The 10,855-nt window shown below is 49.3% G+C and overlaps 1 protein-coding gene across 1 annotated transcript; it reads right to left on the bottom strand.

The window, feature by feature from the left end:
* Positions 1-515: 515 nt before the first annotated feature.
* Positions 516-10,237, bottom strand: LOC117034608 (zinc finger protein 773). The gene is made up of 4 exons (XM_033127774.1): positions 10,103-10,237; positions 6,590-6,716; positions 6,000-6,098; positions 516-2,783 (listed from the first exon to the last, which is right to left on the bottom strand). The coding sequence occupies exons 1-4, from the start codon at positions 10,190-10,192 to the stop codon at positions 1,651-1,653; spliced, it is 1,449 nt and encodes a 482-aa protein (XP_032983665.1). The 5' UTR covers positions 10,193-10,237; the 3' UTR covers positions 516-1,650.
* Positions 10,238-10,855: the final 618 nt, after the last annotated feature.

The raw sequence follows: 10,855 nt of genomic DNA, 5'->3' as shown, positions 1-10,855 counted from the left end.
GGAACTGTGGAGTATTATTTCCCAGTGACCCTAGGAGGTGAGGTGCTGTTTGGCCATTGTGGTGGGAATTGAGAAGGGTCCATCCCCCTGGTGGGATGGAGGACAGGAACTACATTACCCAGAAGACTATGCTTGTGTGTTGGTTGCAGGCACTGGTCCAATGACAGTGCAGGAGAGGGGTGTTTCCTGGGGGGCATGGGGCCATGGCTTCCAACGAAGTCATAGTGGCTGTGGTGGGTCTGTGCATGCCAGTGGTCTATTCCCAGGCAACTCTCAGGAACCGAGTAAGGAAGGTGGAACAGAATACACCCACCTCAGCATCTTTGTAGGAGCAGTGACCCCTGCCACCACCAACCCCCCATGCTCTCCGGAGCCAACACCCACACTCTTTTCTCCAGTTGCTTTTTACACGAGGGAAACTGAGGCCCAGAGTGCAGGGATATGGACACATGTAAACATTTGAGTTCTTTATATGCATTTAAATCTATAAACATTTTACAAGCTTGGATATTTAAAAGGACTCATAAGACTCTAATAGCATACGCAGACAAGGCTTTTATTGACAGGCAAAAAAACAGAACTGTAAAAGAAAACACAATGCCAAATGCATAATCAATAAAAGAACAAATGGATAAATTAGACTTCATGAAAATTAAGAAATTCTGCTCTAGGAAAGATACTCCTAAGAAATGAAAACCGAAGCCATAGCCTGTGAGAGAATATTGTCCAAGTATATATCAAATGAGGGACTTATATCCAGAATATATTAAAGTGCAAAAAAATTAATAGTAAGCAAAAGATATGAACAGATAATTCACTGAAGAAAATATATGATGGCAGATAAAGACAAGGGAAAATGCTCAACACTGAGTCATTAGGGAAATGCAAATTAAAACAAAGGAACATTGCTACACACCTAGGAGTGGCTAAAATGAATGGCCTGTGTTACATACAAAGGTCAGCAGAATGTGAAAAAAACTAGACATCTAATATACTCCAAGAGGAAATGTGACATGGCATAACCATTTAGAACACAATTTGGCAAGTGCTTAAAAAGTAAAATATTTGGATCAATTTCCAGCATGGCAGTGTGAGAAGCTTTGTGGGCCTGCTTCCCATTAAGAATGGCGGAAATTATAAAAACACAATTTAAAGTCTCTGGAAATGTTCTTAAGGATATACAGCAAATGAAGAAACATCTACTCAAGAAAAATCTAACATTCAGTAAGAACAGCAAGAGCCAGTCGCATTTAACCCACAACCACTCCCTCTCCCCCTCCTCCAAACTCAGAGAGATGAAAACTCCACTCCAGACAGATACAGCCAAGAACATAGGGCTCTCTCTCCTGCTGGAGCTCCCAGGCAGAGCGCTATCTTCTCAGGAGGGGCAGGTTGCCAGCAATTCTCATCCGAGGGGGCGTATTTGGATGACTGAGCTCAATTTCTGGCTTCCTGACAAGAGCTATTCACAGAGCTTCTTTGTTAGGTTAGTTTGACTAAGAGATAGCACAAGACCTGCACTCCTAAGGCCTTTCTTCAGCCTGAACTTTCTGGTGCTGAACAAGGTTACTTAAGCCTTCGTCTGAATCCTCTCTTAACATTCACTGTATTTATAAGGCCTATCTGGGCTGTGAAGTTTCTGTTGCTGAATCAGAGCACACCTTTGGTTAAAGGCTTTTCCACATTAGCTGCATTCAAGAGTTCTCTGTGAACTTTCTGATGTTGAATGAGGTTGAAACGCTGGCTAAACGATTTCCCACAATCACTACACTCATAAGGCATCTCTCCAGTGTGAATCCTCCGATGTTTAACAAGGCTGGAGCTGTGGCGAAAAAATTTCCCACATTCCCTGCACTCATAAGGTCTTGCTCCAGTGTGAACCCGCTGATGTTTAACAAGGCTAGAATTCTCGCTAAAGAATCTTCCACATTCACTGCACTTAAAAGGCTTTTCTCCAGTGTGAACTTTGCGGTGTTGCATGAGGCTAGAGCTTTGGCTAAAAAATTTCCCACATTCCCTGCACTCATAAGGCCTTTCCCCAGTGTGAACTCTCCAATGATTAGTAAGGCTTGACTTGTGGCTATAGAATTTCCCACATTCACTGCACTTATAAGGTCTCTCTCCAGTGTGAACTCTCTGGTGTTTCATGAGACTTGAGTTGAAGCTAAAGAATTTCCCACACTCACTGCACTCATAAGGCCTTACTCCAGTGTGGATTCTGTGGTGCTGAACAAGTGTGGAATTATGCCTGAAGGCTTTCCCACATTCACTACATGTAAAAGGTTTTTCTCCAGTGTGAACTCTCCGGTGTTGAATGAGGTCAGCATTGCGGCTAAAGGATTTTCCACATTCACTGCACCCATAAGGCCTTTCACCAGTGTGAACTATTTGGTGTATAAAAAGGTTGGATTTATGGCTAAATAATTTCCCGCATTCACTGCATTCGTAAGGCTTTTCTCCAGTGTGTAGTCTCTGGTGCTGAACAAGTAAGTATTTCTGACCAAAGGCTTTCCCACATTCACTGCACTTGTAATGCCTTTTTCCAGGACAAAAGGCCTCCCCACGTTCAGTGTTCCTGTGTGGCTCCCCTCTGCTGTGAGTCTCCTGATGGTTAAGGCCAGAACTAGTCAGGAAGTCCTTCTCACCCTGCCCCTCCTCTTCTCTTAAGGATTTCTCGCCACAGTACAGCTTCTGGTGTTGGTGCGGGTGTGCTCTGAGCTCTCCTTCTACATTAACTCTCTGCTCGGAAGGTGCCTCCTCAGCCTCCAATCCATACCAGCAACCTGAAAGCAGAGAAATGCTGATGAAGTGCATGTCAATTTTGGTGGGAGGGGGAAGCCCCCTCATAACCGTGTGTCTGTCATACCCAGTCATGAGTCCCTGGGACTGCTGGCAGAATGAGGGGCCTGAGGTCACTGTGACAAAGAGCCTGCTGTGCAGCTGCACCTGACGAGCTCCCAGTTCAGTTGGGGGCCTCATGAGCAGAAAGGACGCAAGGCAGCCTAGGGAGGAGAGGACGTCCCAAATGCCAAGGCAGGCATGGCAGAGGTGAGAACTTTTGATAAGATCATAAAAGCTTCAGATGAGGAACCTGAAACCTCTACCACTCAGGATTCAGAAGCCCTGCCAATACTGACTTGACCTTCATGGCCTGGAGATGCCCAATGGAAAACTATCACAGAAGCCCACATGCTCCTCCACAAAAATTGCAGTGGTTCAGCAGATCTGTCAGTACTTGGAACATTCAGACAAGTAAAACCGTGACCACGTTTCTAATCCAGACGAGGCCCCCTTAGTCACAGAGCCCAAGAGTTGTTCTTGCAGGCGCCCCTCCTGATACAGGGTGGGCGCATGTCTACACCAAACCTGGATGGAACTGATCTCTTCACCTGCCATGACAGCTCCACTCACCTAACTCACAAAGTCTGATTTGTACATCCGCCTCCTGGCACGCCCACCCCTGCCACTCAGCCTGCTCCTTCTTTCTGGACTTGCTGATGATGCCCGACTGCCTCCAGGTGGGTGTCTCATGAACGAATTACTAGGCAGCTACCCCAGCTTACAACAACTAAAGGAGGTATTAAAAGCCTCACCTATTACCCACACGTCTGGCAGCTCGGGGAATTACTTCTCTGAGTCCACCCAAGGATGCCCCCGGCTCCGAAACTGGCAACCACCAAGGCCTCTCCAATGGGGATTCAGCCAGTCCCCAGGCCTTGTCACACCACCCAGGGACAATCACCTATAAACAACTCTGGTGGTTTGTCCAAACTCTAAAAGTATACATTTCCTAGCTTTACTGGACACAAGAGTCCATCATTTCAGGCAACCCATTCAAATTTCAAGGAGGCACCCCTTTTAAACTAAAGGGATAGTGCAACGGTCTTTATTAAACAGCTGCCCACCACTTATTAAACGGCATGCCATGTGCCATGTGCACCACTAGAACAAGCCAAAGTCCCTGGCCGAGCTAGTCAGAACCACAGAGAAAACCTGTGGAGCAGCCCTGCTGATGAAGGCGGTAAATACACGACAGTACTGCCTGAAACAACGTACCACTGGCCTGCTGGCTGTTCAAGATGTACTGAAAGAAGTGGCAGTTATCCCACTAGTTCTCCTTTCAGCAGACCTATTAGGTCAGTCTTAAAGGCTTCTACCAACAGTGCCACTTTACTGATTATCAAAACCTCAAGCTCAAGTTCCCATCAAGGCTCTGATACCTAACAATCAAATTAAAGGAAGATCTCCAAAGGGGCATTCAGGGACTATTTTCACATGGTGGATGTGGCCAGTATATTACCAATCACTCACAGCCCCAGTTCACTTTTACCTTTGAAAGGACCCAACATACATTTTCCGAGTTGTCCATGAGTTATTTAAACAGCCCAGCACTGCCCACAACTGGTACCGCCAGGACCCAGTCGGGGTCCACGTCCACTTCCCCCCGGGATGGCTGCACGTTAGAATCAAGTCACTCCACAGGCTTACCGCTTGTGCCCAGGACCTTCACCTCCGCATGCTAACAACGTCAAGGGTACATTATGCTTTGCCCAATGGCACCTTTGGATATTATTGTGGCCCAAACTCATGGGCACAGCGCCCTATATACTTTAACCTGCTGACTCCCGATGAAACTATACCCCAGTGTGCAGTGATTACAGTGGAGAGCCCCACCGTTCTTTATCCACTGGGTATCTCTGCTCTGCTATCAGCCTAAGGCCACCGGGCAAAACGGACAATGTTTACTCCCATCGTAATAGGACTTGCCATACTGCGGGAGATGCCCACATTGGCACTACAAAGTGCAACAGTCTTGGTCAAGATCAACGAGCCTTAGTCAAGACTATCAATGAGCACCTTTTGGAGGCCCTCTCAGATGACATACAAAGGCTGCATGAAACAACTGTCCTTATGCAAAAAGCCCACAAATCTCTATGCCCCAATGGCCATGGATAACAGGTGGGCTTCTGACTGTTTACTAGCCAGGAAAGGGGGTGTCTGCCATTTAGGGTACCTCCTGATGCATGTACGTTAATAACACAGGCCAACTTACTGGAATTAGGCCATGAGGTGAAAAATCTTTCATAACATAACCAAAACCTTCCACCAGATTCCCTTAAACCCAGAGGTGCCTGACCTGTACTCTTGGCTTCCCTGCGCTAAGTGCACCTGCAGCCCAGGTTTCACACCCTTGTCATACCTAGTAGGTCTCCTCTTAGTTGTGACCTTTGTCAACGCTTGTCTTCAGTGGCTAGACCACATTATTCCGGTCACCTTTAACATCAGCACAACCCAAATGGCAAGTGTTATCCATCCCAATTAGTGTCGTTAATGAGGTTGAGACACCAGAGTCGACTGTATTGTCAGTTTTAAAGCTTCCATTTTCCTGCTGCCTTAGCATCACCAGAGAGGCTGTAAGCACCCCACCCTTATGACCAAAGAGTTAAGGCCAGCCTCTGCCACAGGTTCCCCTTCTTCCATCCCATGATTGTGACCTAGAGACATTCACATGTTCCAGTGACATCCCCTGGTGCCTTTTCCCATGTACACCCCCCACCCCCAGTAGAGGCACTTGCCCGTGACCCTAGCTCACTCTCTGACCCCCTCATTGGCTGGGCCACTCCCTGGGTGCTCCCTCCCACAGGACTTCCCTGGCATGCAGTAACTGTCTCTCTAGACCCGTTGAGCACAACAAACTTTGTTTTTTCCTAAGTTTGTGGCCACCCCTGACTGACCTCATAAAAGAATACAAAACAAGGCCACTGTTGGAGAGCACTGCAGAGGGAGGAGTGGAGAGGACCAGGTGAGATATGGAGGAGAGAGAGGTGGCAGAGGTCAGAAATCAGAGAAGACAAAAGTGGGCAACTGGCAAAGAAAAGCTAGAAATCAGTCATGGCCCCTTGCCTTGGCACCAAAACATCAGGGCCCACTGGAGAGACTCTGGTACGATATGAACCCCTCCCTGAGTTCACAGTTCTCCAACTCCTCCCTCCAAGTACCTTTCGGCGCGGCCATAGTCATGACTCCAGGGGCAGGTAAAAAGGGCTCTCCCCACCGCTCCAGCTGGGTAATTTCATGGGTCCCGGAAGACGCAAGTCCTAAGAAAGAAACAAGACAGGTCAGTCAGAGATCCGCCCCAAGACAGAGCACAGGAAAGAAAACTAAATATTACAAAAAGAACCTTAGAAGAGGGTCTTGTAGGAACAACCCAGTCAAGCAGTGGCCATGTCAGTGCCTCAATTCCTGCCACAGCCAGAGGAAGAGGGCAGAACCTGGGGCACAGAGCTGCCATGGATCTTCATAGTGTCACCAAGCCAGGGAGAGGCCAACAGTGTGATCCATTAGGTTGACTGCAAGACTCCTCTTTTCTAACCCTTTCCCTTAAGGCTTTGGGGCAGCAAGTATTGAGGCAGCTTGGGGAGAGAAGGGGTAGAGCACACAGCCCGGGCACAGGCCAGGTGCCCGCACTTCATCCACTGCAGAACACAGGGAAGGGAGCAGTGCCCTGGGAAGGACAGACCTGCCCCTGGGGAAAAGGGGAAGAGCAGAGCCCAGCCCAGTATGCTGGAGTGGGTTGTGAGGTCCTTACCCAGAGAGGCCACCAGTGCAAAGTTCTCCAGCATCACACTGCGGTACAGAAGTCTCTGGGCTTCCTCAAGGAGCCCCCACTCCTCCCAGGAGAAGTAGACAGCCACGTCCTCAAAGGTCACATAGCCCTGCCAACATGGGGACAGTTGAGTTTACGTACAACCTTCTTTCCCAGGACTCTAGGCGTCAAACGTGCACTCTCCTTCCTGGCTCTCCACCTTGGAGGAGACACCAGGGCCTGTCTCTCCTTGTGGTCCCATTAATCACTGTTCAGCCCTCAGCAACAACAGGCGGCTGGGCACACAGATGTCAGGTACACTCGGCCTGGCCTGCAGGGCTTCACCCTTCTCTTGCCAGATAGTTCACCTGGAGTCTTCCAGATTGTGCTTCCCAAATACCAGCAAATGTGGGTCACCATTCTCCTTTCAGGTCCCAGTGTGAGGGCCTGAGGCCATCAGTTTACACTCCCTGCCAACTTGCACATCATTCTTTGTACCACACCTCCCTTCACATCCCCAACCCCTCACGGCCACCACCAACCCCCCACACACAGCACAGCGCAGCACGCCTCTCCCTTTTCCCATGTACATGCCGGTGTACATGTACTGGCCTCACCACATGCCGGTGTGCACAAGGCATCCACGGGGTACTTGGCAAATGTGATCAGAATCCCATCCTGTCCAGGCCTCTAATGGCCCTGACTGCCAGAGGCAGCCCCCAGGCCTGCTCTGAAGGCCTCCCCACCTGACCTTTATCCTTGTTTTAGCTTCAGCCACTTTGAACCACACGCCGAGTTCAGACACCCTCAGCCCTCTTCCACTTCTGTCACAAAGGTGTCTCCTCACCAGTGTCAGCTTCCTCTGACGCTTATTGGAAACCCAGGCTCACTGGCTCTCATACCAGACCCAGTGATTCTCCCAGAGGGTTCCATCTGGTCTTGCTGGGATCTCAGGTCTCAGCAAGGGTTGGAGCCATGGGAGCCACCAGCTTTTCTATCCTCTCACTGCCTTGTGTCCCATCCATCTCATGTCCACTTCCTATGGAACCTGTAACCAGACCCTCCTCACTCCACACCCTATCCCCATGGCCACTGTTCTCCCTCATGTGTCTTTGTGAAGCTCACCACCCCCACCCAGGTGTCCAGCAAGAGCCCCAGTCCTCGGCCCCACATCCCCTCCCTTGTTACCTAATGGCATTGCTACCAGTACTGAAGATGCCTGAGGCCAAAAGTGACCCACAGTTCCATCCTGGTCCACACACCACCGGTACTGTGGGTGTCTCCAATCTGAACTATTCACCTGAACTCCACAATTGTGTGTCCAGGTGCCTACTTGACGAATCCACTCAAGGGTCTCTGGAACATCCCAGTTCAACATGGCCCCAAACTGACTCCTAATATTCCCACTAAAAATTACTCTCACCATCAACTTTGACAACCACTAAGACCAAACATTTCAGAGTCACCCCTAACTTTTCCACTTCTCTTCCCCACCCTCTACATCAGAGTCTGCTCAGACCTACTTAAAATCCAGATGCAGACTCCAACACCTCCCAGCCACCTCTCTGGTCTGGCTACCACCAACACTCACCCAGACTGTTGCAGCAGCCTCTGCCCTGGTCTCCCTACAACCCCAAAGTCTGCTCTCTACTCTGCAGCAGGAAAAGCTTGTTCAGCTGGGGTCAGATCACCGCCCTTTGCTTCAGATCTTCTCTGGCTCCCACCACCCTCAGCATGAGGGCCCAGCTCCTCAGGCGACTATTCCAGGTCTAATGCCTGCTTCCTGCTGTTTCCACCAGACACCATGAAGACTTAAGGTTGCCTGACATTCCCAACTCAACCTCACATCAAGCACTGTGAATGTAACATCTTCTAAACTTAATGCCACTCCTTGCCAGAAATGGGAACCAACCCATATAATCCCTGATCTGGACTCAAGCCCCTGACCTTGCAGCAGCCCCTCTGGGGCCTTGGGTGATCACCTTCCAAGGATCTCAGATGGAAGGGTAAGGAGAGTAGCAGGAAAAGAGATCCAGGACACCTGGGAGCCCATGCAGGTGGGAGTGGAAGAGGATGTGGCTCTGAGACACCCTCCCTTACCTCTGCACAATCTGGAAGCAAGTCTGCATCCACAGGAACCTACGGATTGCACGGCTGTGAGAGCAGGCAACAATGTTGGGCCCCAAAGGCTCATCCAGGTCTGTCACACTATCTGGTCCTCAGGCCTCAGTGATGCCTCTTACCAGCTGTGTGACCTAAGACAAGTACTTGACCTCCCTGTGCCTCACTGTTGTCATCTGTGAAATGGGAATAATGCCTACCCAATGGGGCTATTGTTTGTATCAAGCTCATTCCTGTGTCGAGTACTAAGTATCCACTCTTTCTGTTCTCATAATTAACACTTCTGTCAACATTTTCAATGCAAATGAACTGGTAAGTATTGAAAATGTGGGGTTTTGTTTTTACTTTTAACTAAGAAGATGTGATATTTAAAACATTTCACTTTAATCAAATGCTTCGCAGTATATTAAGATTTCAACCAATTACTAAGTGCTTTATCACTTTAACTTGTTAAATCAGTTACTTTAATTGCCTACGTATGAGTATATATTAATATGTGCATACACAAATGTATACATATGTGTATATATGCATATGTATATGTACACATGTATTTTATCAACTAGTTCTTAAATACTTATTTCACAAACTCACAAGTTAATGAAGTGAGGGCTTGGACCTGAGGAAACTGAGTACATACTAGTCCTGCTGGCAATCTGGCTGTTTGCTGTGCACTCTCCTGAGGCTTTCGTGTGGGGGCCTTCCCATTAGAGCACTTGGTCATCCCTTCTTCCCTGAAGGCTGGGGGAACTTAGGGCCCAAAAAGGCTGCTCCACTAGCCTGGCTGACCTTTCCTTTTCTCTACAAGGAGTGGACATGAGCACCTGCTGCGCCTGGAGTGGCATATCTATACCACTTAACATCTCTGACTCCATCCCAGTCCTGGGTCCTTCACCCTACAAACCTCCACTCCTACACACACCAGGCAGAACCATTTTGGACCACAGGTATTCACCCCTCTGGAGGCAGCCCCACACTCCAGGCCCATCTGAAATAAGAACTTTAAGATTCTCCCTCCTAAATAAGAGCCCCAGGCCTTGCCCTGGTCCGGGCCACCACCCACTATCCATCTGTTGGATATTTCCAGGCTTCCCCAGAAATCCAGATGTGAGTGAACAAGCTATCCAAAATCCAACTTCTAATCTTTTCCCTGAAACCTGCTCCCTGCGCTGACTTTTCCATCTCCGGTCTTCCACATATTCAGGAAACTAAAACAAGGGATGGTGCTTCATTACCTGTCTGCTCAAGTTTTTAAAACACATCCCAGATCTGACCATTCCTCCCCGTTCTACTGCGGCCAGGGTGGTCCAGTCCCCACCAGAACTCTCTATTAGTCTACTGCACTGACTTCCTTAGGGTTCAGGTGGGGTACGGGCCCGGGGGACACGCACTCACCTGAGCCGGGCCCCTCAGCGCCGCCGCAAACATTGGCCTCTGTGGACAGAGCGGGGTCGGGAGTGGAGGACCAGGTCCCGCCCCGGGCATCGCTGTCCCCGACCCAGAATCGGAGTCACCGGGCGCCACTGCCCGCCTCTGTGCAGCGACGACAAAGCCTGCCTCCTCTCTCGCCGTCCCTTATCGTCACCGTAGCTCAAAGCCAGCTTTCAGGACTTTCGGATTCAGGACCAACCCCAGAGACGCGAGAGTCACCTCCCCTAAGGCAACGCCAAAAGTCCTACCCAGAGTGTATCTCACGCATGGAAATGACCGTTTTCTTGAACAAGCACCGGCGCCGCAGGGCGCAGTGCCTTCTGGGTAATGTAGTTCCCACAGCGCCAAACGTAGAGGACGTGCATAAAGCTGCAGAGATGGGGGTGGAGCAGAAATCTAAATCCAGAACTCCGCCAGACTCTTGTCCAGAGACTATCCTTATTGTAGATGGGCCTGGATTTCAATTTCTCTGCGCAGCTGGGGCTCCAGTCTTTCCTTTTCTTGAATGACTTGAATACCATCTGAGAGCAACAATAAAGCGGTTTCCTTATACTGAAGCAGTTATCCGTTACCAAATTTCCCCTGCCAAAGGGAGGCCCCATGTCAAACACAACGTGATGAAGCAATATCTGATGTGAGAAAAAGCTCAACAACTCCTAGTCCTTCTGGGTGAAATCTACAGCTCCATTCCTGAAAGCCATCAATGTTTTGTTTACC

The sequence above is a fragment of the Rhinolophus ferrumequinum genome, chromosome 15, assembly GCF_004115265.2.
Source record: "Rhinolophus ferrumequinum isolate MPI-CBG mRhiFer1 chromosome 15, mRhiFer1_v1.p, whole genome shotgun sequence".
NCBI lineage: Eukaryota > Metazoa > Chordata > Mammalia > Chiroptera > Rhinolophidae > Rhinolophus > Rhinolophus ferrumequinum.
This window is presented reverse-complemented; position numbering and strand designations above follow the sequence as displayed.